The sequence below is a fragment of the Canis aureus genome, chromosome 26 (genome assembly GCF_053574225.1).
Source record: "Canis aureus isolate CA01 chromosome 26, VMU_Caureus_v.1.0, whole genome shotgun sequence".
NCBI lineage: Eukaryota > Metazoa > Chordata > Mammalia > Carnivora > Canidae > Canis > Canis aureus.
The window spans coordinates 48,533,902-48,561,280 of record NC_135636.1 but is presented as its reverse complement, the minus strand read 5'-3'; the positions used below and the strand labels follow the sequence as shown (position 1 = coordinate 48,561,280).

The 27,379-nt window shown below is 44.9% G+C and overlaps 1 protein-coding gene across 7 annotated transcripts in view; it reads left to right on the top strand.

The window, feature by feature from the left end:
• Window positions 1-26,966, top strand: part of LOC144298597 (serine/threonine-protein phosphatase 4 regulatory subunit 1-like) — an 82,132-nt gene extending 55,166 nt beyond the window's left edge. For 4 of the 7 annotated variants that reach the window (XM_077873716.1, XM_077873720.1, XM_077873715.1 and 1 more), the window contains 14 exons: window positions 5,027-5,134; window positions 5,962-6,027; window positions 8,306-8,464; window positions 9,010-9,194; window positions 10,303-10,763; window positions 12,774-12,967; window positions 15,609-15,704; window positions 16,593-16,778; window positions 17,038-17,199; window positions 18,113-18,213; window positions 20,507-20,627; window positions 21,406-21,540; window positions 23,811-23,952; window positions 24,971-26,966. In XM_077873716.1, coding sequence (XP_077729842.1) covers window positions 5,027-5,134; window positions 5,962-6,027; window positions 8,306-8,464; window positions 9,010-9,194; window positions 10,303-10,763; window positions 12,774-12,967; window positions 15,609-15,704; window positions 16,593-16,778; window positions 17,038-17,199; window positions 18,113-18,213; window positions 20,507-20,627; window positions 21,406-21,540; window positions 23,811-23,952; window positions 24,971-25,128 — 2,274 coding nt within the window. In that variant the 3' untranslated portion in view covers window positions 25,129-26,966. Of the gene's footprint in view, window positions 1-5,026; window positions 5,135-5,961; window positions 6,028-8,305; window positions 8,465-9,009; window positions 9,195-10,302; window positions 10,764-12,773; window positions 12,968-15,608; window positions 15,705-16,592; window positions 16,779-17,037; window positions 17,200-18,112; window positions 18,214-20,506; window positions 20,628-21,405; window positions 21,541-23,810; window positions 23,953-24,970 lie in introns of those variants that run through there. The other 3 variants (XM_077873717.1, XM_077873721.1, XM_077873718.1) reach the window with 3 other exon arrangements.
• The last annotated feature ends 413 nt before the right edge of the window (window positions 26,967-27,379 follow it).

Genomic DNA, 27,379 nt, shown 5'->3' with positions numbered 1-27,379 from the left:
AAAGTTGCTTATAATATTTCCTTATCCCTTTTGGGGCACCTGGGTGGCTCAATTGGGTAAGCATTTGCCTTTGGCTCAGGTCATGATCCCAAGGTCCTGGGATCGAGTCCCACATGGGGATCCTTGCTCAGTGGGGAGCCTGCTTCTCCCTCTTCCTCTGTTCCCCTCACCCCCACTCATACACTCTGTCTCTCAAATACATGAAATCTTAAAAAAAATTTCCTTATCCCTTTCATGCCTGTAAGATCTGTAGTATTTTCCCCTTTCATTTACAATGTTGGTAATTTATGTTTTCTACCCCCACCCCTTTTTTTTCTTCCTTCATCAGTCTTGCTAGGGCTTTATCAATTTTATTGATATTTTCAAATAACCTATTTTTGCAATTGTTGATTTCATTATTCCTTATTTTCTTTTTCATTGATTTCTACTGTTCATTATTTTCTTCCTTCTATTTACTTCAGTTCAGTTTGCTTCTATTAAGGAAGAAAAGCTTTTTAAGTCCATCTTTTCCCTTTTAAGCATGTAAAACTTTTATATCTTTGTGCTATATTGACACTTTTATTAAGGAATGATGTTACCTCTGATAGTAATCTGCAAATATCTTTATGTTTAAAATGTTCATGCTTTCCTTAGCAAGGAGGTGGGCCTAGCTTTTTATATCCAGTCCAACAGTTTCTGCTTCTTAATTGCTTAGTCTGTTTAATATAGCTATTGTTTATATTTGGACTTAATTCTACCATTGTGGTTTTTTTTTTCCACTTGTCTCATCTGTTTTTGTTTCTCTATTAATTCTTTCCTGCCTTCTTTTGGACTAGTTGAGTATTTTTGTAGTACTATATTTTAATTCCTCTGTGAGGGTTTTCAAAAATGGTAGCACCCTGCAATGAGTGTCCCTCCACTCATTCCCTCTCCCTCCTCTGTGCTATTGTTTTCATATACATTATGACATATATGTTCATTATGAACCTGATAGTATGACATTATAAATTTTGATTTAAATAATTATATCTTTTGAAGAAACTAAGAAAAGAAAAAATAGCCTTTTATACTCCCATTTTTAAAAAAGATTTTATTTATTTATTCATGAGACAGAGAGAGAGGCAGAGAGACATAGGCAGAGGGAGAAGCAGGCTTCCTGTGGTGAGCCTGATGAGGGACCCCAGAATCATGTCCTGAGCCGAAGGCAGATGCTCAACCACTGAGCCACCCAGGCATCTCTATACTCCCATTTTTACCATTTTTGGTACTCTTCCTTTCTTTCCTAGATCTGAGTTTCTGCCTGGTATCATATCTTCAGCCTAAAGTACTTTGGTACTTTTTTTAGCTTGATTGGCTGAGGATGAAATTTCTCAATTTTTATCCAAAAATGCCTTTATTTTGCCTTCACTTTTGGCTGATAGATTTACTGGAAATAGACTTGTGAGTTGATCGATTTGTTTTTGTTTTTTGTGACATCACTTTAAAATCTCATCCTGTCATTTTCTGGAGAAGTCAGCTGTCATTTATACCATATTGTATTTATAGCATCCTTCTTTTCTCTGACTGCTCTTGAGGTTTTTCTCTTCATCTTTGCAGAGTGAATGCTTATTCTGCTTTGTGTTTAGTGAATTCCTTGGATTTGTGCGTTGATGCTCTTCACTTGATTCAGGAAGCTTTGGGCTAGTGTTCTTCTGAGTACTTATTTTTCTGCACTCTTCTCTTTTTCCTTTCAGTCTGGGACTCGGATTACACAAAGTTGGGGTGCTTCCTATTGCCCCACAGGTCTTTCAGGTTCTGCTTGTTGTTTTAGTCATATTTTTCTCTGATGTTCAGATTTGATCATTTTTATTGATCTGTCTTTAAGTTCAGTGACTTCTGTTATCTCTGATCTGGTAGGTCTACCCATTAGGTTTTTAATTTCAGTTACTGTATCTTTCAGCTCTAGAATTTCCACTCTGGCCTTTTTTATACTTTCTGTATCACTGTGATATAGGTTTTTTATATGTTCTTTATGTTTACATTTTCCTTTTAATCTTTGAATATATTTATATATTCATATTCATATATTTATAGTAGCTTTTTTAAAAGTCCTTGTCTGACAATTGTGACATTTGGATCATCTTGGTGTTGATTTGTCAGTTGCTTTTTTCCTTTATTATGGGTCACCTTTTCCTGTCAACACATAGGTAGTTATTTTTATTTATTTATTTTTAAGATTTTATTTTTATTTATTCTTGAGAGACAGAGAGAGAGAGGGGCAGAGACACAGGCAGAGGGAGGAGCAGGCTCCATTCAGGGAACCTGATGTGGGACTCGATCCCAGGACTCCAGGATCACGCCCTGGGCCAAAGGCAGGTACTAAACCACTGAGCCACCTGGGCTGCCCAGATAGTTATTTTTAATTGAACACCAGACATAAGTGATACACTACGGAGACTCTGGATACACTTTATTTCTCTAAAGTCAGTTTTTTTTGGGGGGGGGAGGGGTAATAGATGTCTATTTCATTTTATAAAGTGCTCTAAAGTGATTTTTGATGTAGCAGGCATTTGTCTACTCTACCTCCCTACTGTCTTCTTGGTGGTGAGCGTCTGCTGAAATCTCTGCTCAGTTTATTTTGTTTTTGGCCATTGCTCCTTTGCTTGGTCATTGGAGATCTTTCACATGCGTGTACAATCTAGGAGTCAGCCAGAGAGCTCAGCAAATTGAATACACAGATTTTGGACCTATCTTCCAAATCTTTCCCATTGCAGTTCATCTTTGAAGGATAACCTCCCTTCTAGCTTTTGCCTTTTGGTTGCTCTCTAGTATTCTCAAATGGTTGTTTTTTATTTTTTTTCAAGATTCTGGGATTGTTGTGTGCCAGAGGGTATGTTGGACCAAGCTACTGTGTAGGCTTGGTTCTTTTTTTATAGTTTCCATTTTTTTGATGAGATTTCCTATCTGTTCATTCATTACGACTCTTATTTCCTTTTAGTCTTTGAGCATATTTTTAACAGCTCCTTTAAAGCTTTTTTAAAGTCTGCTAATGCCAGGCAGCCTGGGTGGCTCAGCGGTTTAGCGCCACCTTCAGCCCAGGGTGTGATCCTGGAGACCTGGGATCAAGTCCCATGTCAGGCTCCCTGCATGGAGCCTGCTTCTCCCTCTCTGTGTCTCTGCCTCTCTCTCTCTCTCTCTCTCTCATGAATAAATAAATAAAATCTTAAAAAAAAAAAAAAAAGTCTGCTAATGCCAACATCTGGATCTTCTGTGAGTTTGTTTCTACTGACTTCTATTTTTCTTGACTATGGTCACATTTTCCTATTTCCTCTCATGTTTATGAATGTTTTTGTTTTAATTTTTTTCAATATTAAGTTTTAAATTTTAATTCCAGTTACTTAACATACAGTTATATTAGTGTAAGGTGTATGATGTAGTGATTCAACAATTCTATATATTTCTCAGTGTTCATCATGTTAAGTGTAAAGTCTATGAATTTTTTATTGTCTCTTGAAGCTTCCTGATGAAACATTGTAGAAACTCTAGATTCTGCTATTTTCTTTTGAAGAGTGTTGACTTTGTTCTAGCAAACAGCTCAGATTCTTTTTCCTCTGTAGTATTCAGCAACTGAAACCACTCAGTTCCTTTTGCCTTCAAGAATTGCTTTTTCCTCTGAACTTCACCATCTCCTCTGTGCATTCATGGTTCCGAGTTCAGTCAAGGATTAGGGTAGTATTTAATCATAGATTTGGGGACTCTCCCTGTTTTAACTCCCTCCTTCCTTTCTTTCCAGGATTTCTACCCTCACTTGTCAGCTGCTTTGGCAACCTCACTCTCTGTTCTCTGACTTTTCAAGCCATTAAAACTGTAACTTTTATGTGAGGCCCAGCTATACTGCATAGCCATGCAGAGTGGGAGGTGTACTTGGGCAGAGGGGCAGCAGCAAAACACATTTCTCCCAGCCTGGATCTTTCTCTCAATCATCTTTTCTCCTTTAGTTTCCACCAGAATTTGATCACTCTCCAGTGCCTACCAGTCAGTCATTTTCTCTTTATTTTATTCTAATTGCAGTATAGCTAACATACAGTATAATGTTAGTTTCAGGTATACAACCCAGCAATTCAGCACTTCCGTATAATACCCAGTGCTCATCACGACAAGTATCCTCCTTCATCCTCATCACTTATTCCCCCCACACGCCACCCACCTCCTTTATGATAATGATCAGTGTGTTCTCTGTAGTTAAGAATCTGTTTCTTGATTTGTACCCCTTACCCTTTTATTTCCCTTTGCTCATTTGTTTTGTTTCTTAAATTCCTCATATGAGTGAAATCATGTGGTATGTCTTTCTCTGACTGACTTATTTTGCTTAACATTACACACTCTAGCTACATCCATGTTGTTGCAAATGGCAAGATTTAATTCTTTTTTATGCTTGAATAATATTCTATTGTATATATACCACATCTTCTGTATTCTGTCTATCAGTGGACACTTGGGCTGCTTCCATACTTTGGCTGTTTTAAATAATGATGCAATAAACATAGGGGTACATGTATCCATTTGAAATAGTGTTTTGTATTTTGGGGGTTAATACCCAACAGAATGATTGCTGGATTCCCTAGCAGTCATTTTACTCTCTGACCAGCTGTCACTGTGTGTCCTGCCTCACCACTGCTGGGTTTTGGTCTCATCACTTAAACTCTATGAGTGTTAGTGCCCTTATCTGCGAAAATGAGGATAAATAATACCCAGGACGTAGGGTTTGGAGAAAGTGAAATGAGTTAGCACCCACAAATTGTTCACTGATGTTTGAGACATATGCTGGGTACCTGGCAAATGATAACTCTTGAGCTTCAGACAGACTCTTACCTGAGGAAACTATGATAAATATTTGGCCTGCCATTGATTACATCCCTTGACAAAACTCAAAAGGAGGTTCTCCGTGTTAACTTCAGGGTATTTTGGTAATATTTTGAATATCAGCTTTTGGAATTCAGTTAGTGATATGTGCAGTACATGTGCTTTCGTATTTCAAGTGACTTTAGTTTTTCTCTTATTTATATAGATAATCTGCAAACTGGCTTCAGTGCTGAGCAAGAGCACAGTTGAACGCCTGCTGCTCCCTCGATTCTGCGAGTTGTGTGGTGATGGGAAGCTCTTTCAAGTTCGGAAGGTTGGGACATAGAGTTTCAAAACTCGAAAAACTCAAAGTTAGAAAATTCAAAATCAATTCCTTTAAAGTTTCTTGACGTCTTCAGTAGACGCAGCCTGGAAGAGAAATGTGGCCCCTATGACCTGTGTGAGGAAAATGTGTGAGTGGGTTGCCCATTTTTACTGAAATTAGGGCACACGTAGGGACCTGGAGATGAGATCCTGTGAGAGTAAGCCTGTTGCTCTTAGACACAGGAGGACCAGCCACGGAACCATGCTGGCCTACAGTTAGATGCCAATGCCCGACTCACACACTCTCACATTACCTAGCCCACTTTGCTCCCGAAGCGTCTTCCCCTGCTGTCCCACCCAACTGCAGCCCCTGCCCTCCCCTGCTGCCGTAGTTGCTTGTTCACTTGGTTACCAGATTCTTCCCTTTGAAGGCCATTGCCACACCTCCCCAAACAGAGCAGCCTCCTCCTCCTCCTTGCTGTGAAATTGGCCATCTTCCCTCTGGTCTCTCCTCTTGATGCATCAAGAAGAAGATAGGTCTTATTTGCCGTGCAGAGAATATGAAGGATCTCTTTCGCTTTATTGCTAACCAAATGCATTATGTATTGAGATCAATTAGGAGCCAGAAAGTGCCAGGATTTGGTACTCTGTTGTAAATCTGTTTCCAATGCACCTGGGGCTCCGGGCTGTGCCATGTGGGCGGCGGGCTCGGTAAGTGCTTGTTAGGTGCCTGACTAGAGGAGTTGCGGCCCCCGAGAATTCTGCTTGTTAGCTGCCACAATTTGGTAAGACAAAGAGGAAGCAGAGAATAACGGGTCTGCCTTTTGCCTTTTTAAGGTGTGTGCTACAAATTTTGGTGATATTTGTCATGCCGTTGGACAAGAAGCCACTGAGAAATTTTTGGTATGTGAAGTTTTGCCAATTGTAATTGCTAGTGCATTTCTTAAGGTGCTTTTAAAATCAGTTGTGAAGTTTTGTATTTATGAATCTGTTACTTTGGAATGACAGCTTAATTTTGCATTCATCAATTCCAAATTTCTAGCCTTCCAAAGCGAATGTTTTTCATAAGCATTAGGCAGCTGGTCGTGGAATAGTGTGGAAGTTACTGACCCAGCCGATTTTCCTGTGGGCTTTTGCTGTCACCTCCTCCCTGGTCACGCTCCCTGGTCTCTGCCCAATGTCCAGGCCACTCTCTCTTTCCCTTTTCCCCCTGCTCTTTCTAAAACACCTTTCTACATCTCATTCCTGGGCTTTAAGACCAGTGGGCTTTTTCTAGGTTACCCTTCTTGGCCTTTTGGGTCCCCTTGTGAGTGCTTTTCCTGCCTCATCTCCAGCCACCTTCCTCAGCTCTGAACACTGTCCCAGCCTGCGCAGGTCTCATCTTTGGCCATGCATCTGACTGATGGGGTGGCCAGGGAGGCGGGGAGGCAGGTAAGGCCCAGGGGTCTGCATTTCTGATAAACCCCCTTGTGATTCTGATGCACAGCAGGGCAGAGAACCACTTCACTAGCCAGCAGGTGGCTCTTCAGCTCCCTTGAGGCTTCCTGCTCTTCCCCCTTCCACACCTCTGCTCATTACTGCCCCTCTCTTTCTAGTGTCTTCCCCACCTGGTGGGACCCAACTCACACTTCAAACCCAGCTTGAATGTGCATATGCTTCTGTCAAGTCCTCTCCTTGTCTAGACTCACCTACCCACTGTGCCAGAGAGAATTAATTTCTCCCTTTTCAGCATCCCCATAACATTTTGCTCAGAGTACGTGCGTATCTCTTATCACACCTCATTATAGTTTTGCTGATGTGGGAACTTCACCCTATCATGTTCATCTCTGTTTCCCTGGTGCCTACGCAGAACTATGCTAAATAAGTGCTTGCCACTTTTATTTGACAGGATATCTAACCTGTATTTTTATTTGACTTTTATTGGACAGGATTTTTATTGGACAAGATATCTAACCTGTATGGTTAGATAACCTCAAAAAGTATACTCTTTAAATTGATTTTTAAATTTAAGTTCAGAAGCTCATTTTATTTTATTTCAGGTGCAAGCCACATCAACATAGTTCTGACCCCAAAATAATTTTTAGTGGACTGTCGTTCTGAATGTACAAGTGTTATCATCTACTTAATGTAGCTGAATGAAGAACAGCAGTGACAAACATACTAACTTTCCTTTGGGCAGAAACTTCCATGATCATGTATTCCTATTTGTGGGGCATTTTGGTTGATTGTTTTTATGTTAGGATATTAAAAACAGCCTCATTTTTAAAGGATAAATTTTATCTTATTTTATTATTTTTTTAATTTATATTTTTTAGAGAAAGAGTGTGAAAGCCAATGGGGGGCGGATGCAGGGAGGAGAGGCAGAGGTAGAGAGGCAGAGGGAGAGAGAGAATCTTAAGCAGGCTCTACCCCCAGCACAGAGCCAGATGTGGGACTCGATCTCGTGACCCTGAGACCATGACCTGAGCTGAAACCTAGAATCGGATGCTTAACTGACTGAGCCACCCAGGCGCCCCATTAAACGATAACTTTTAAAAGAGGATGTGATCATGACCTTCATACAGATAGAAGGTGAACATGCCAAAGATTTTATTTAAGTCATTTATTCATGAGGGAAACTGTAAGGTACAATACCTGGCTTAATGGAGAACTCAAAATACCACACATGTAAGGTCAGGCAGAAGGAGGGATACTGAGGTGACCTTGTAAGTGGATTCAAAATTGCTCTGCATCTAGGGTGATAATCAGGTGCATTCCGCTGGACACAATTTGCATTTCTGTGAACAGGAATTATTTGCGTTACTATCAGTTTTTAACAATATACCTTCTATCACTAAAAGACCCTGGTCAAAGACCATAACACCTGGATGGGTGACCTAGTTAGGATATCTACTCAATTTCAAGGTCATTTCACAATTTTTCTCTACATAATTCACAAAGCAAGTTATCATTCTGCCTTTTAACCAAGTCATTTACTAGAATTAAGAGGTAAAGGAAATGTTTATTCATTCTTCTTACCATAATTTCTCTTTGTCTCAAATGATTCCTTCTAGGTTAGTATATATTTCCCTCTTCTTTGTCATTAATTTATGGCTCTGCCTTAATTCCATCATTAAAAAAGTGTTCTGCTCTTCCTCGGAGTGACCAAGTTTGAGTAGCATGATTTTCTTTGCTTTGGTAGATCCCAAAGTTTTTTGAGCTCTGCTCAGATAACATTTGGGGGATGCGAAAAGCCTGCGCGGAGTGCTTCATGGCGGTGTCATACAGCGCGTCCCCCGAGGTCCGCAGAGCCCAGCTGTCACCCCTCTTCATTAGGCTCATCAGTGACCCCTGCCGATGGGTAAGTGTGGGCAGCTTGGCACCACTGGCCACCAGCGCTGGGTCTCTGGACTTGTGACTGTGTATTTTGTCTTTAAGGTTCCTGATTGGCTTATTTAGACCTAGTGAGGATTGAAGCACTTAAAGTATCTGGAGCTTTGGTGCATTTTAAGAAGGTGGTACACGCCCTGACATTGGTAGTGACCGAACAGCACAGAGATGAGAAGTAAAAAAGGAAGCACTAACTGGAGAGTTACCTTTTCTTTTACGCTCTTAAACATGCCTGTCATGATTCATATGGTCTGGTCAGGCACTTTATGAAGTCTGGAGTCCTTTGATGGGAAATTAAAATTCTAGAAGAATAAAATCTCCATGATGGTACTAAATTTTTCCTTATTTTTTGTTGAAAAATAGTTTATTTGGAATTTGGAGAATGCCTTAGAAAGCAGTAAATCTGCTTGCACATAATTCGGTGGACAGTGACAGGCCTGGGGGTCAGCCAGGTGCCCGGCCTAGAGTCAGACCTGATGGATGCCATAGTCACCGTGCTGTGCTCTCTGCTTGCAGGTGCGCCAGGCTGCCTTCCAGTCCCTGGGCCCCTTCATCTCTACTTTTGCGAACCCCTCCAGGGCTGGCCTCTATATTCGAGAAGATGGCACCCTGAGCATTCGACCGCCAGCTCAGGATTTGGACTCTGATTTCGCCTCCGGGTCACCCAGTGCAGGCAACTGTGGTAACACTTCCTCAGCCTGGTGAGCTCCAAGCAGGATAATTACCAGGGCCTGTGCTTCACCTCAAGCGTCCACCTCAAATTTTAGCAATTATCTTGTCTGGAGTTTTAGTAACAGTGACCTTCTGGGCAAGATGGGATATTAGAGCTTTAATTATGTAAAGAAGCAAAAAGTAATTGCAATAATGATTTTGAAACATGACTACTGGGTTATAAATAATGAAGCTACTGTGTCTCCTAAATTTAGATAAAATATTCATTGAGAGTAGTGATTAAATAACCTATAAAGAAAATTTTCTCTTACTTTTTGATTAATGAAGTTCTTTGGATAATTTACATAGGGAAGATGTGAGCTCTCCCAAATGTACAGTTGTGCCATGGGATGTTACATGCCCATAAACATAGGATGTGAATGCACGTAAAGGTGACAATTCTGACCCACCTTAAGTGGGTGCTGTATTCTATTTCTAGTAAGTTCTAGTGATTGATCTTGGATTTTTTTTCATCTTTCCTCGGAGGTTGATGGGTGCACACTAACCAGACCACTCGAGGTCGTTTACAAGCATCTCTCCAATGCTAAAATCATTCCGGAACCAGGGAGTAGTAATTTACATCTCAGAGAATACACATCCTTTTTACCATTGGTGCATCCTTCCTTCCTTCCGTCTCCATCAAGATTTACTGAGCTCCTACTGTGTGTCAGGCCTGTGTGCAGCACCTTCCTCTTTGGGACTCTAGAGGTGTTGGCAAATAGCACTCACGGGCTCCGGTGCCTTGTGTGTCCCAGGGCCTGCCCCCTGGTGGAGGTACTCAGGAGCAGTGAGCATATGCAATCTGTCTACTGAGGGGGTGTCAGCAGAAGCCAGGACTAACCCACCACTCAAATGGAATGGAGGGATTGGCCCAACTTTAGCGTGGCATTTTCAGTGCACCTAATACGCCCAGGGGCATTGGGGGCTGATTGGACGTTTTATGCTTTTGTGAGGTTATGAGCTTCTGGCCTTGGGAGACAGGGGAGGTCAGATGGCCAGATAGAAGGACTGGGCTTGGGAGGATATGGATCTCACGTTGTCCCAGTATACCTCCAGTCCATGACATGGCTAAAAGTGCTCCCCTCAATCTTAACCTAGTTCCACAAAGCCGTCGAACACAGAGCCAGATCCACCCACGGAAGACCCATCAACGGGAACCAGTGACTTCCCGCATGTTGGTAGCTCCTCTGATGGCCTCATGGCAAACTCACTAGAAGACTCTGCCTCGGCTGGAGCCGAGTTGACCAGGCTTTCCCCGGAGACCAGTGCCTTCTTGGAGCTCCCTGATGGCAACCACTTCCCTGTCAACAGCAACTCTGAACCAGGCTCCTCTGCCTGCCCAGAGAGTCCTGAGGATGTATTCAATAATTTCTTTTATTGGCGAACTCCTCTCCCTGACATAAGCAAGGACCTAGAGCTGCTCCTGAGTGAGGCTGGGCCACAGGAGAAAGGCTACGGCATCCCCGAGACTGTACACCACAGCTGTGTGGCCAGGAGTGAGATTCAAAAAGTCCTTGATAGTTTGCAGGAGCATCTGATGAATGATCCAGATGTTCAAGGTAATGTTGTCCATTGTGATTAGAGAGAAAATAGAGTAGCAGGGTATTATTGGGCTGTGTGTGGCCCAGACCTGTGTGTGTGTGTGTGTGTGTGTGTGTGTGTGTATGCGTGCATGTGCTCACCTTCATGTACGTTGCGCAAATGTGGCCAGAAGAGTTTCTCTCAGCCCCAGCACAGCCAGAGCACTGGGAAGCTCTGTGTGGGTCCCCATCAGGGTTCTGTCTCCTTGTTTTGCAGCTGTGCAAGGCTGAAGGCAGCTCTTGTATAGAGGCAGATAGTTTGTGGGCATATCTGCAGCAGTGGAAATTTTATTAGCTCCTTGGATGCTGTTACATCATTTCCCACGTTATAGTGCTTTTTCTAGTTATGAACAGCTACGGATGGTGCTCCTTTTGGAGCTTATTAACTCAGCCCTTAGCCAAACTTTAAGGTTTTTGTCTTTGTACAGCAAGGGAAAGTACAACTTCTTCTTTGGGCTGTTTTTCATGTTATGACTAGTGCTCCCACTGAGCGTCTGATCTGGGAGCCAGGCCTCGCGATCCATATCCATTATCACGCCTCTTCTTGCTCTAAACAGTGCTATATTTGTATTCTTCCTTGGGTTGGGGAGATTGGGAAAAACAACACTTGCTGCTGTTGCCGGGCAAAGATTTGTGAAGCTTTCGGGAAAGGAAATATGAAAATCCAGTTAGCCTGGTAATTATTCTTTCTTTTTAAATTTATAAAGGAAATTAAGTCAATGTTTGCCGAAGGAATGAGCACGTGTAACATATCACTTCTAATAGCTGTAGACAAAGGTCTGCTTTTGGAGACCACATTTCTAAAGCAGCATTCATCTCAGGGCTGGGACCCGGACTGCAGTGACCAACACATGGTCTAGTGGAGGGTACTGTATAAACAGCCACTGGGCACAGGGTGTGTTAGGGGCCGGGATAGGAGGCAGCATGGTGTACCGTGGCAGCACAGGGCAGGACATGTGGGGCCAGAGGAAATGTCTGGGAGAAGACTTTGTAGAGTGAGCAGCATTTAATGTGGGCCCCAAAAGACAGCTAGGGACCCACTGTGCAAAGAAGTGGAGAGGAAGGAGTCTTAGAGGGCTCTTTTAGTCCTTGAAATCATTTGTAAAATCTTACATGGATGTGTGTTCCTCACTTCCATAGTTTTCATCAGAGCTCATAGGGATGCATGACCCCAAAAGTTTCAGAGAGAAACCACACGTTGGGTATTTGTGGACTGGCTACGGCTCGAAATGTGACTCGAGCCATTGGGAAGGGCCTGGTGTGCTGCACTGAGGAGGTGGGACCCTGTCCTGGGCCCAGTGGGGAGCCAGCTATGAGCACTAAATGTTTTAATGAATCTTGGGGTCTGTTGAATTTAACTCGTAGAAAACAGGATGTAGGAATTTGTGTGTGTGTGTGTTTGGAAGTTGGGGACATGGGCATCAGATTGTTTTTACAGAAAGGTGTGTGAAATATGTCATCTCCTGTTAGAAGGGTCTCAAGCAGTCATACCGTGGACAAATGAGTAGCCCTTGGGGCTTGGTGAGTGAGATCTGTACTCATCTGTGTGTACGAAGATGAATCGATGCGTGTGTTTGTGTGTGTGTGTGTGTGTGTGTGTGTGTGTGTGGCGGAAAAAGCCAGCCTGCTTTATAGATAGGGGAATAGGACCCCCTCATTGGGAAGGGAGACCTCCCAGACACTTTCTGTGAGAGATGATGGAGGCGAACTCTGATTGTCCTAATTGAGGCGTTTCGAGTTCAGATTTGAGGCTCTGTGCATGGCTGGCATTTAGTTGGAATAGTTAAAGTTAATAGCTGTAAATATCACCATCTCCCCGAGAGCTCGTTCTGGGATCCAGAGCATGCTTACTGCAGGGACAGATGTGTGGAAGGTGTGCGCTGTGTTGTGTGGCCACATCCAGACTGTCTTGTTGTGAAGACCCCTCTGAAGTGAATCCCTATAAACCAAATAAAGTTATTAAAATTCTTGAAACTTCTCTTCCTGCAGCTCAGGTTCAGGTCTTATCAGCCGCACTGAGAGCCGCACAGCTTGACTCTGTGAATGAGCCCGAGCACAAGCCGACAGAAGGTCTAAATGAAGTGTCCGTTTCAGATCCCAGCCCTGCCTCTGACAATCAGATGGCTCTGTCGGCTTCATCATCGCAGAAGGAGCTCTCCGTGGCCAGGATATTACAAAGCACAGTAAGTGTTTGCCCTCTCCCTCTGCCGCGGAGGATGTGACGGAAATCACAAAGCCGCATTTTCTTTTATTAATATATCTTGGCAGAGATGATAAATGGCAAATTTAATTTTATTCTTAAGGTCATGTTTTGGATAACTAGACAACCAATCAATCAGGTGATTGATAACCCTGACTCTGTTCCACAAAAACAGGAATGGGGAGGCCAGCAAGTGTCTTCCCTCTTCTCCAAAGAGGACGAGTTTCAGTTCTTTGTGGGGATTAACCACATCCATGCCCTATTTCACTGCTATTTTATAGCTTTTAGTAAGAGTATGAGGTGGGTTCTGCGGCCCCTAGAACTGAAAGCTGGCCCAGGCCTCTGGGCAGACCATCATGTCCGGGCTCTCTCTGGAGATGCTCTTTTGGCACATGGTCACTCGAGTGGCGGTACCGGCATGCCATTTATTGGAGGAGGGGCTTGGAAAAGCCAGTGGCTCAGCAGTGTTTATCCTGCGGCCTGGAGCTAGTCCCCAGGAGATGGGAACCCTGCATCCAGGGAGAGGAGGGAACCTGCGACTCTCTTGCACTTCGAGTCCCCGTGGCTTTCCAGCTCATGAGGGGTGGGAGGCTCTGATGCCTTCCTACTTCATAGTGACTTGCTCTGGGACCGCAGTGAGCTGGGGTCCTTCCCAGGAGGGCGGGGAAGGGGGCGGGGGGGAGACTAGAGAATTACAGTCAGGGTGGGGTCCGAGATCATGAAGTCACAGGCACCATGTACCAGATCGTCCCTTCAAGCCCATGGTCTCTAAGGCCAGAGCGCCGATTGTTCTACCATGGACTTATCTCCTCCCAGCTCCTCTAGGCCTGCTCCAATCAGAAAAAACAAAAGACCCACTTCACAGCCTGACTATAAAATGTTTAGGAGTACGTCACGGTTGTCTTTGATTAGTAAGAAGTGACTTATATCCTGTTTGGCCAGTTTGTTTTCAGAAGCAGGCAAGAAAATGGTGGTGGTTACCCGTGTTGCCTGGAGTGTGGAAATCACAGGTTAAGTAGAAAGGCACGGCCAGGACTACTGTGGCCGAGTCTCAAGCGGCCTGGGACTTTTTTGTCACGTGCAGAAGTGAGAGAAAGGGACATGAACAGATTCCTTCAGGCTGGCTCAGTTGCATGAAGGATGTGGAAGGGCTTATGCAAGGAGACCTTTGGTTTATGTTGTGGGATGTCAGGGCTCTTGAAGCTGTAGCTTGAGTCTAAGGTTCCACTGGGATTGGATGGGCTGCTTCCAGTTGCAAATGAAGGGAAAAGGGAGCAAAAAAACTCTCAAAGCTTAAATTATGAGTCTAGTGTTGTTTCACAGAGACGACAAAAGAGTGGCTGAGGCCAGGTGGCTGGTTAACTCGGTTCCTTGACATTGACCCTGCTCCCAGCTTCTACTCTGCCTTCTTAGCACACTGAGTCAAGAGATGCCCTGTGCCCCGGGGCAGGGGCTGTGGCTTCTCACTTGTGTCTCTTGACGGGCCTAGTGGTTTTCTGGAGAGATGACTTCATAGTGCCTTCTGAGGTCACTTTGACTTTTGGTAGTGGACCTAACCCTCAATGTGGCTCCTGGAGTAAGCGGTGTACATAACTGCACTGAAGACTTGGGAATCAGATTAACTCCTGAAAGAAGAAGAATGATTTATTACACATTACTATATATGAATGTATTAACTTGGAGAAATTGAGGTCTTAGGTTATCATGCCAAAATATTTCTGTTTTATCCAGTCTTCTATTAAAATAAGCAATACATTCCAGAGAAAATCTTGGGAATTGAAGGTTGTGGTAGTGCGCCTCAGAGCAAACGAAGCATCTATCGGTGTATTAATCGACTTTCCTGGATCATATATTGAGCTGATTTGTCAGGATCCATTAAGCTGGTAGACAGTATGACATTTCAAGTATGCGTAGGAAAGCCATGTGGCGGGTGGGGGAGAAGGTCAGGTTCATCTCTGCTAATGTAATCAATGATCAGACACCAATATGTCACTGTTGAGTGTTCTTGCTCATTTTAATTGTTAACCTAATGTAAAGGTTCATCTGCAAACATTAGAAGTGTTTGTACATGTGAAAATTGAGACTAGTTTTCCAGGTAAATACTCCTTTATCAGCCATGTCTTTCACTCAAATTTAAAAGGTCTTCCCTTTGGCCTCTCTGTCCTCCATGACGGGTCCACATTGCTGTACATGTCCAGTTCCCAAGAAATACTGGACCTCTTTGCTCCCCCTGCCTTCCAGAGTAGTCTGTGTCTTAATCGTATAACTCTCAAAAGGGTGTTGGTTAACCCCCCTGAGACCCTGAGGCCTAAAGAGTGGTCAGTGCAGACTCAGGTGGTGGCTTCTCATGGACATCAGCCTGTCTTCCGTAAGGGTCACGGACAGTCCAGAGAGGAGAGTGCGTGTTTGCCTTGGCACTTAAAATCACTGACCTACCATGTCATCTGGAAACATGCAAATGTCTTTTTTAACATCTGGAGAGATACCACTGGCTTTCAGGGAAGCGCTGGTCTTGGTCTGCAAAGGCCATTTCCAGCACCAAAAGGAAATTCTCTGAGGAGGGGGAATGACAGGATGGCTCCCTAGTTGGGGTAAGTTGGTAACATGTCCAATCAACTCTGCAGGACCCCGGCAAACCCTGTGGTGGAGCCACTGAACAACTGGAGACTGAACAGAGGCATCTCCCTGCCCCACTTGAGGAGAATAAGTCTAAATTACAGGTTTGTTCCTTGAAAAGTAAAGCAACTCAAAACTTCACCTTTTCTGGGACTTAAATTTAAGGATGACCGTTGGAACCAGATAGTTTTCTTTTGGCAATATTAATGACATATCCTCACTCATTCCTTGTGTTGCTAATATTTCCTCTTTAACTTACCAAAAAAAACAAATTCTAAAGGAATACTAAAATCTTTTGAACAATCAAGAATAGTATTTCAATAGAGCAAGTCAAATATGAGGAAAAAAATTAACATCTGTACATTAACATTTAGTGTCTCTTTATACAAGTCAATTCAGGGTGATGTTTTTGTCTTGTTTTGGTTTTGGTCTGAAAAGTTTTTGACAAATTCTTTGACCTATGTTTGGCTTTGTTCTATCTCCTGGATTGGCTTCTTGTGCTGTGTAAGATCTCTTTAATGTTTTAAATTATTGTATCCCATTGTGCTGACAGCAGCGGAGGTAAGTGGGTGATGTCTTAGGAGTGTGCGGTCTCGTCAGCTGGAGAAAGCTAGTGATGATCAGCTTGTATGGGCCGGGGCTCTAGGTGCTGGGCAACGGCAGGAGAAGGTAGTTTTTGTTCTCGAGAGCTGTGTGCATCAGACTAACCAAACAGTGGTGTCCAAACTGTTTTGGAGATGTCAGATGTTAGACGAATTAAGAAGGATGAGTGTGGGCATTGCTTTAGTGTCATTTGGTCCAAGTTGAAAGTTCACCTGCAGACCAAGAAGTCCGCCAGTCCAGAGCCCCGAGCTTTTAGGAAGGCCTCTTGTTCTTGGTCCTCTGACATTTCTGCTCTGCTTTTTTCACCCCCACATCCTAGACTCCTTGTTTTTCATGAGCATTCTCCATTTCTGCAAGCATGATGGTTTCCTTTCTCTGTTGTTTCCCAGGATATAATACCTCAGCCCTTACTAGATCAGTATGTGTCGATGACCGACCCAGCTCGAGCCCAGACTGTCGACACTGACATAGCCAAACACTGTGCTTATAGCCTCCCGGGGGTGGCGCTCACCTTGGGCAGGCAAAATTGGCACTGCCTGAAAGATACGTACGAAACGCTGGCTTCTGACGTGCAGGTAAAAGGAGTTCTTTCAGAGGCACCCACAAGATGGGGTGGGCCCTCTGCCTGGGAAGGAAAGGGGAGCGTGGCGGGGCTCAGTGGCTTGTACTTCCCGTGGATGCTGTTGGCATATTTATTGGACTCCGGTGAAATGTAGCCTGTGGCAGCCAATGCTTGGCAGTGTCAGTCTTGCTCTAGAAATGCCACTTATGCTCTCGGTAATGTGGGCTTTTGCTTGCCTTTTGTGGTTTGCATGTCCTCGTGTGCGCCCCCAGTGGAAAGTACGTCGGACCCTGGCCTTCTCCATCCATGAGCTGGCTGTGATTCTTGGGGACCAGCTCACAGCGGCTGACCTGGTGCCTGTCTTCAATGGATTCTTAAAGGACCTGGATGAAGTACGAATAGGAATTCTTAAACACCTGTATGATTTTCTAAAGGTAGGAAGGAGGATTACAAATAAAAAACAAAGCTTCCCTCTTCAAAACAATTTTCAAAGCCCTTGCTCTGTAAAGTATCAGTGAAAAACAGAAGGCAGCCAGTCTGGGTTTCCTCGGTTTGGAAGTATACCATCCAGAGTCTTTACAGTGGGTGTCCTTTCAGTGATGGGGAAAAATATTTTTCTATCTTTCCTCTTAATCTTCCTGTCCCTTGGAGTCCTAATTCTGTGGAGGACGGTAGCCATGTAGCCTAGCATGCTCTGTGAGGAAGAAGGAGCCCAGGCCCCCGGGGTAGCACGCGACGTGCCCGGAAGGAGCCCAGGGGAAGAGCCCAGCCGAAACCCAATCTCAGTTCTGCATCAAGGGCTTTCTCTGCAAGACGTTGCTGCTTCCCTGCTTGCCTTTTTCATTTTTTTCCCCCTAAAGGAATGATGAGTGTAAAAATAAGACTTAAAAACTGACCTAGAGAAACTAATTACTTGCATCCACACGACCATGAGCTGCCCTTCATGGACTTGGGTGCATGATGCACTGGGCTGGCTTTTCTCTTGTGGAGCCGGCATATGCGAGCAGAGCCGGCTCCCCGGGCGGCAGCAGCGGCACTGTCTTCTGAGCACACACACCATGTGTCGTTTTCAGGCAGGGAGTGAAGAGACAAGAGCCAGGGGCGTGCAGCAACACACAAGCACATACACTAACCAGGGGCAAGGTTGGAAGCAGGGAGGGGTGCACGTGAGGTCTGTTCACAGCCACGGGAAGGCACAGCCACACCAGGTGACAGATGGGAGTGCAAGGCACCAGGGGGATGGCCAGTTCTGGCCGGGGACAAGTGTCGAGTATCGTCAGACAGTGTATTTGGGGTCCTTTTGAGGGGTTCTCTATTTTGATTTATGTATACATTTTTAAAAAATAGTTGCTTCATGAAGACAAGAGGAGAGAATATCTTTATCAGCTTCAAGAATTTGTAGTGACCGATAACAGCAGGAATTGGAGGTTTCGATATGAACTAGCAGAGTAAGTAAAACCTGTTGGGGGATATGAGAAGGCGAAGTAGCTGGAATAATTCTTAATTTCCCTACCTTATAATTGATTTCTAAACTAGCAGTAATAGTGTTCTCTGGGATAAAGAGATTATGTTTTTATGAAGGGATAAAGTGAATTCCAGAGCTCTAAGTTACAAATACCACGGTCTCCGGGGAGACATTGGTTTTCAGATGCAGACAGGGCTCGAGTCACTGTGGAATTAGTGTGTTCTGCTCTTCTAGAAGGCAATTTATTCGAACCAAATAAAAGATGAATCACCCACTCTTCAGTATTTTCCTGTTAATCGGAAGAGTTTCTGCCAGAGCGTTCCCGAACATTCTGAGTGTTGCCCTCTCTGCAGGGCACAGTGTGGTGCGTGCACTTCAGCTTCTAAAGAAAATGACACGACAGAGAGAGCCAGGAGAGGCCCCACCCAGACCGGACAACTGTTAGATAAAAACCTCCCCCAAGGTGGCTGCTCTCTGCCCCTTATTTTGTGTGTGAGGGACTTAATCCCGTCTCGTGCTGGTGCTGGCCGGGGACTTAACAATGTGTGTGGCTTGTGAAGGAGCTAAAGCTCGGACCAGGCCTCCTCCCCGGGCTGCCGTGCTTGGCGGCCAAGCACATGGGCCTCGTGCAGCGCCTCGTGCAGTGCCGGGGGATTTGGCGGCCTGGGGGCAGCCGGGGTTAGCTTGCCCCTGCTGGGGTTCATCTCCCCAGCTTGAGAGCTCATTTTTCTCCCCCTCAACTAGAAATCTCTCAAATCATGGTCTCTGCTGTAGAAATCCATCAAGCTTTTGCAGCTATTCAGGATATGATTTGGCCGATGCCAGGGGCAAACTAAAAGATTTTCTCTTTGCTGTGATCTTTAATCATTATGCTTAATTTGAGAGATTGGGGCTTTAGTCATTATGCCGCGTTCCCAGCTTACATTCTCAGAAAAACAGGCCCACGTTTTCCATGAAAGCATCGCGCCCTCTAGCGGCCGCGCGCGGGACTCGGCCGGGTCCGTCTCGGGCCGGGCTGACCCGCTTCCCCCGGGTCGGGACCCGGGATGGGGCCGGGGATGGGGCGGGGGGGCCGCGGACGCGGGTCGGGGTCGGGGGCCCGGGGCCGGGGATGGGGCCGGGGCCGGGCTGCCCCGCTCTCCGGGGCCGGGCTCGAGGCCAAGGGACTGGGTCGGGCTGATCCGCCTCCTGGGGGCCGGGGCCGGACACGCGGACGGGGACGGGGACGGGGCCGGGGATGGGGCCGGGGATGGGGCCGGGGATGGGGCCGGGCCGGCAGGGTTCGCGCCGCCGCCGGCGTTATCTCGGAGCCCTGGCTATCTTCCATCTGGGCCGTGGTTATTGAAGCCAGAGCCGCTGATATGAATTCTGTGCTCCCCCTGCCCACGATATTGGTATCATTTTTCTGAAAACAGTGCCTTTTGATAAGAAAGTATTCACCTGCACTCCTGGTTTCTGGTTCTAACTTCCTTCCAATCTCTTTTTCATTTCCTTTCGTGGCCAGCGTGGAAGCAGCGCCATTTATTTTCACCCCCTTCTCCCGTCCCCAGTTAGGGAGCGGCGATCGCGGCGGCGGCAGGTCTCCCCGCGGCCTCCCTCCGGCCTCCCTCCGGCCTCCCGCCGGCCTCCCCGCACGCCCTGCTCTCCCGGGGCGACGAGCGGGCAGCGGGCAGCGGGCAGCGGTTCTCTGCAAGCGGACGGACCGCCCGCCCGCCCCCCCGCGCGGTGTGAGCCCTGAGCGCCCGCATCCGCGGCCCCGCGGCCCTGCACCCCGCGGCCCTGCACCCCGCACCCCCGGGCTCCGCACCCCGCACCCCGCACCCCCGCACCCCGGGGCCGAGCGTGCGGGACCCAGCCTGCCGGCCTGCGCCGCGCTCTCTGGGAACTTTGGCCGCCTGGCTATTTTTACCTTATCTGATTTTCAAAGTTTTATGTGCCTTCGAGCCGATAACCTCACATTGAAATATTATCCCTATTCATAAATTTCTCAGCCTCTCTGTTTTACAAAGTTCAATTTATTTCCTCCTTGTTTGATTTGTTTGAGTGTGTGAGATGAAGAATGAAGATTTATTTTTTTTTCCACTTTTCTTTGCGTGGTATTTCACTCAGCTTTCTGCTTTTGGCATTTCCCTGACGGAAAGCCTTTGCTAGGTCTTCATGTGCCTCAATCCGCCGGCCTGGCTATTTTTTATCTGTCAGATGGAATGAGAGTAAGGAGAAATTAGTAAGGTGTTTTTTGCTCCCCCGAATAATTTCTTTCTTTTGTTTGATTGCAGACAGCTGATACTCATTTTGGAACTCTATAATCCCAATGATGTTTATGATTATTTAATGCATATTGCCCTAAAGTTGTGTGCAGATAAAGTTTCTGAAGTACGGTGGATCTCCTTCAAACTAGTAAGGAATCATGGCTTTTTTCACTCGTGATTTTTGGAAATAGGAATATTTATGTTCCTTCCATTTTAACTCCTTTATTTCCAGCACTTGATTTTTCAGTATACCTATGAAACCAGCTTTTAAATTTTGAAATTAGGAACTGCATTACAGTTTTATCAATATATAACATAGCTTTTTTTCTTAGCTTGTATGCTTCGGTGATAGAAATTATAGATAAATCACTTTATATAAGAAATTTTCAAACCACAGCTTATAGCAGGGTTTTATAGAGGAGTAGTTACTGAGGAAAAGCTCCAACGTAGAAGAGCCGATCCTGTTTTGTGTGGGCTTCTACCAACTGAATACTGGGGTGGGGTGGATGTCACTTGAAAATACTGATTTACTAAGGTACTCTGATGGTATTACAGTTTTATAAAAAAACAAAACAAAAAAAAAAACACAGGTTCTAAAAGGTAATGATTTAGTTATTTTGCAAGGGGCCATTTTCTAAAATTTGGAAACTTATGATTAAGAATGTATTTTTCTAATGCCAGTCCCTTTTTAAATTTCCTTTTTCTGACGGGTTTCACGTGGGTGAGGGTGTGTATGAGCATTGCCATATATTTGAATATCTTTTTTCCTCTGTGTTCTAATGATTCCCGTGACAAAAATTACTCTTGCCCTTGCTTATAAATTCATTTTAAAGGTGCATAAAAATGTCTAGTTTCCGTGTTGAGTAGGATTCATAGTTCAAATAGATGGCAGCATTTTAAGTGTGCACTTCTGATATTTTTCACAGGTGGTGGCCATTCTGCAGAAGTTCTACTCCCACAGTGAGAATGCACTGGGGTTAAGTTTCATCAGTGAGCTCATCGTAAGGTTCCGGCACTGCGCTAAGTGGGTTGGAAGGCAAGCTTTCGCTTTCATTTGTCAGGTTAGCACGGCCTGGGGGGACTCTCCCCTGGGCTTATGTTGCTGTGGACTGATACCACATGCACCAGACACAGAATCCCAGGCTTGGAATAATACCAGCTGGGAATTTGGGGATCAGTAGGCCAAACCCCTTCATCTCCCAGGAGGTCATGACTGGCCCAGTCGGGCAGAATGATTGGCCCAGGGTTACCCAATCCATCTGTGCATTCGTCCAATGGATGTTGACTGAATGCCTCCTGTGTGCCAGGCATATTCTAGAAACTGCAGACAGAGTGAACAAGCTCCTGCTCTGCTGGCACCTTCCATCTGGGGAGGTGAGGGCCAGGCCCAGAGCCCTGGTCCTGCCATGCCCAGTCCAGGGCTGTGGTGATGAGTGCACCTCCCTGTAGCTAGCTGCCTTGGAGGGAAGGTGGGGTGAAGAACAGAGCAATAGGCTAGGGCAGAGACTGTTTACCCCCTCTCAAGTGAAGTTCATGTCAGCCTGTCCAGCTCCTCTGGTCACCCTCTGTACTTAGTAAGTCTGGGAGATGCTGTGGTTTATGTTCACCTGGGGCTCATGGCTGCCATTCCTTAAAGGCCTCTGTGTGCCATGGTCTCATCGTACATGCATCTGGTCCTCAGTAGTAAGATCTGCCGTATATTAAGCATGTCACATCCATGTACTTTTTTTAAGGTTGAAGCAGTGGAAGCCCAGAGAGGTCAAGTAACTTGATCAAGATCACACAGGAAGTATAAAGCCATGATTTTTTTTTTTTTTCCTGCTAACATGTTACTTAAACAGTTTTAACCTTTCCACACGCATGCATGTTTTCAAGCATGGATAAGGGTGGAGGGAATAGTATGGACTCTCCATGAGCCCATCACCCAGCTCTGTCAATATTAAAGCTCTAATTGGAGTCTGGCTGACCCTCTTGGCCAGTTCCCCCACTGAGGGACTCGCCAGGGCCCCCTGTTGGGCTGGGGGGGCATCACAGGGTACTTTGGCAGTCTGCTTTGAAAAGTGCAGTAGGTGGCAGAGTGAAGTGCCAAATTCACGGGCCACAGGCCTGATACAGACTTGCGTAAAGAAGAAGCCAATCAGGGCATTTTGTGCAGAAAGCGTAAATGAAATATCTTTGCTTTTATGTTTTATTTTTTTTTCTGAGATTTAGAAAATCCATGATAAGATAAAAAGGAAAAAAAACCCACTAATTTTCTTTCAGGAAAAATCAACGTGTATGTGGCTTTCACGAATTATTGAAGATTTTGAAAACCCACTGTAAGACAGACAAGAGGAAGGGGTCACTTGATGGTTATTTCAGTGCCGCTCTGGGGAGAAAGCCTTACCTGGCGGCTAAGGGGGCCCACGCTGCAGAGGGGGACGAGCTGCTCCTCTGACTGGCCTCGCATGCACCCTACACCTGGGAAGCACTTAGGGACCCTCAGCTGCTCCTGGTACCCTGTAGCTGGAAGGTGTGCAGGACTTAGAGTCCACACGCCTGGCTTGGACTCCCTGCATCCCCCCCACCCAACTGATGCTCCTTGACCAGGACACCTGTGGGTGGCACCACAGTGGACCACAGTTTCCTCTCCTATAAAACTAGGCTCATCCTGGCTTCCACAGTCGGCCGTGAGATGTAAACGAGAGCCCGCATGTAGGACTCTGTCACGGAGTGGCAGCGTGCAGATGTGGCTGGTTCTCACAGAGGCAGTGTTTGTCAGGTGCTCACAGAGAGGGCCGGGCCTGCGTTGGAGTCTGGGGTTGGGCTGGTGCTACACAGGCCTGGCACTGGCCCTCGGAACCTGAGTTCTAGTGAGTACTAGAGATGAGGGTTCTGAATCCTCGTTTTGGGGCACTTTGCTAGATTCTTTGCAAAAATGCTCTGCTATCCCCACCACTTGCACATTCTACAAATGGCCCGGAAAAGTGAAGCCGTGAAGCTAGTAAGTGAGCAAGTTAGGTTTGAAGCTAGGCCTGTCCGACTCAGAAGCCTTTGTTTTCTTCACCAAATTTAAACCACCTGTAACCAGTGCTTGGTAAGGAATTTGAAATTGTTCACTGTGTTTCTAACCAAATTTAGGCGCGCGCGCACACACACGTACACACACAATTACGTGCCCCTGAGACCAGCAGACCCCAAAATGACTTCTTTGGAATTGTGGAAGTGTATGTTTTTAGAAGAAATCTGCTGATCTAAAAAAATAATAATAATAATAAAAAGAAAGAAAGAAACCTGCTGATCATTGTGGAGAAGTATCAATCCTCTGGCTGTGGCTGTCTTTTTGTCACAGGCGGTGGTGAGCGAGGAGTGTATCCCCGTGGACCAGTTTGTTGAACACTTGCTCCCCAGCCTCTTAAGCCTTGCGACGGATCCTGTGCCAAACGTGAGGGTTCTGCTGGCCAAAGCCCTACGGCAGATGCTGTTGGAAAAAGGTATGTGGACCATTTTTCTGAACGTGCACATTTTAAAGTTCATCAGGCAGCAACCAGATTTCCTCTTTAAGAAATTGTGGCACATGATGTGATCGCATACTTCAGACTTACCATATATAAATTGATGTATTAACTTTTATGCAGAGTAGTCATCTATAAAATGGTTCAGTTTTCACATTCAATAAGCTTCATGCTAAAATTCAGAACCTCGGGCAGCCCGGATGGCTCAGCGGTTTAGTGCCGCCTTCGGCCCAGGACGTGATCCTGGAAACCCAGGATTGGGTCCCATGTCAGGCTCCACGCATGGAGCCTGCTTCTCCCTCGGCCTGTGTCTCTGTCTCTCTCTCTGTTGCTCGTGAATGAATAAATAAATATTCTTTAAAAAATAAATTACTTAATTAAAAAAATAAAATTCAGAACCTCACACAGTCTTCTAAGAATGAGGGAAACTTTTGTAAATGTTGAGTTATGACGTAGAGATTATGAAAGGCAGCAAATGTAAGCCTTAATTACGGCGAAGTTTGGATGCTATTATTTTGTAATCAGAAAAATGTAGAGCTCCACCTGAACAGAACGTAACCTGAGACTGCGTCCCTTGGAGGCACATTCACACCTACACCACGTGGGAATGAACACCTTCAAGTCTGTCTCCCAAATGCCTGTCTTACCCCTGCCCTCCCAGCCCCCCACTCTATCCTGCCAGCCACCTGCTCCCGCTCCTGTACTCCACATGTTGTCAGTTCTTTCATATTGGAGGAAAGGAAAGATGACATGGAAAGTCCTTAAACTATAATTGAAAAAATACTCATACTCATTCTTGGGAGTCCATCTTTGAAATTTAGGAAATACTCTGATGAAAGCAATCATTTTATCATTGTGAAGGCCTTATGTATATGATTATTCTGTGAAAAATGCTTTATCGTCCTGAGACATGGTTTAAAAAAAACTCCAAACTAGAATATGTTTTGGAGCACAGTTCATGGCACAAGTGATCTAAACTATAGTTTTCTCTCTCTAGCATATTTGAGAAATGCCGGTAACCCTCATCTTCAAGTCGTTGAAGAGACCGTCCTAGCTCTACAGTTAGACCGAGACCCAGATGTGTCCTTTTTTGCCACCCTGGAACCAAAGCGGCGGAGTACGGCAGACACACATGTGCTAGAAGAACAGAATTAACCACTCTGTGATCCCGAGCACTCTGGTCACTTCGCACGTGGCACTCACTCACCACTCACCCCGGCCTGTCGGGTCTGACTGTGTCACATCTTCCGAAGGAGGAAAGATTTCTGAAACTTTGAGGGAGGGCACTCAAAAGATCCCTTTCCCATCCGCAGTCCCAGGAACTGCACCTGGGACAGGCCCCACCTTTCTGCGCCCCTACCTGCCTGATCAGGAAGTCTGTGACAAGGTTGTAGAACCAGGGGGCTCTAGCTGGGGATGGGGGCCTCCATAGCATCGGATTGCCTTCCCTACGACAGACTATATTATTGAAAGCCCCCCTCCTCCCCAAATAAAGTAGTTTATTAGAAGCTTTTAAGTCTTCAATAGACTTGCATATTTGGCTTCCCTCATGCTTTCCTGTAAAATACAGTTTATGGTATTACATTTTATTTTTAACTGAAATAATGTACATATGTAAATAACTCTTGACAGGAAGAAAATATATTAATGTAATATTAGCCTCCTATCAGTGAACAGAACAAATACATCATTTAAATTTATGCTCCACTTTGAGTTGCTGCAAATATAGCCCAATTTGTTTACTTTTGAAAAATGTGATAGTTAAGGAAATCTACTAAAGAATGATTTATGGCAGTCTTTCTAATATTGTACTTTTGTATAAACTGTACTTGGAACTTTTTCCTCAGGCACTCACCCCTCCCCTTCTTGTGGTAACTGTATCCATAAAGATGTACTGGCCTTTGACAGGGGCATAAAGTAGAAAGATTTTTCATTCTTACGTGGATTTATTATCATACATTTAAGAACGTATTGATCATTGAGAGAAATTGTTCATTGAGATGCACGGATATTGGCTTTATAGCTAATACTTTAGAATCTTAACAGAGAATAGGAACCCATAGTTCTGATCAGTCCATGTACTTGCCCGGGGTTTGGGGGGTTGAATTATGACACTCTTCAAATTGACAAGTATACAGAACTTAGATTTCATGCTTTTAAAATTTAGACTAAGATGCTCTGGAACTTAAACAGGATTTTCATTAATAATTTGAGATTCTATGAACGTTTGATTACATTCTGCATAACATGTAGGCTCCAGTTATTTTTCTTGTTTCTATTTTTAATCCCCTTGAAGGCAGGCCTAAAGGAAGGAAGGAATGGCCCATTTGGGGTTCAAGAGCTGGCTGCAAAGAGCATGCTGCTGTTGCCATTCTTTCCTTGGATCTTTTTCTTGTGGGTCTTGTCTTTTCTTTCTCTCTCTTTTTAAAATAAAATTTCTGGAGCTATATATTGAATTTCCTGGTATACAGGATGTTGTCCCCCTCCCCCAAATTCCACTGAGCTGATTCTTTAAAAAGAAAGGAAGGAATCTATACCGTGCCAAAGAAAATAAGGTACATGTGTGAGAATTTCAAACGGTAACCCAGAGTAGCATTTTGGCAACTCCAGCAGAGCGTGAGCTAATAAATTGGAGGCTACATATTAAGAGAGAAAAAAATCAGTCTATTTTGTGTTCAATACTTGCCTAAAGTAAATAGATGGAGATACTGTTTTGCTTCAGTAACAACTTTTAATTTTTTTTTTATTGTGTAGAAATTGAAATTGTCATATTGTAAAGTCTGTTGAGAGTAGAATTATGCAACTGGAATCTTGTGTTCTGTGCAGAGCTTCATTTTCCATTAAGGAAAAAAAATAAGCCTCGGTTTGTGTTGTGATATGTGGAGTCTGCATGCTGAATCCAATGTGCTTGTAGAGATCTGTAGAGACCCTTTGGTAAATAATCCAGCCTTTAAAAAGTTGAGCTTATATACTAAAAATGGCCTGTAACTTAATATGAACGGCTTTCCAATGCAGTATTTTTTTTTTGCAGTATTTTTTTTTATGACTAATTTCTCTGCAGAAAAGTATGTTAAAGGCTCACATTTTCTTCTTCTTATATAATGACTGCGGTCCTTCGGAGGTGGTTCTGCTCCCCTCACCTTCCTTTCTCTCCCTCTGCACGGTCATCACTCCAGCTCTGGGTAGATTCATTGTTCCTAGGTGTGGGGTGCTATTTGTGATGTGATCATCACACGTAAGCCTCCTGTGTGCTTGAACACTCTGCCGCCTCTTGGGTGAATTAATGGAAAAACACGAGATGGGTTTCTCCCAGATGGAGAAGGCATCTTCACGGGGGAGCCGGCTCAGCCTTGCACCAAGTGCACGTTTCTCCCGTGCTGAGTGTTTTCATCAGCACGTTTGTCCC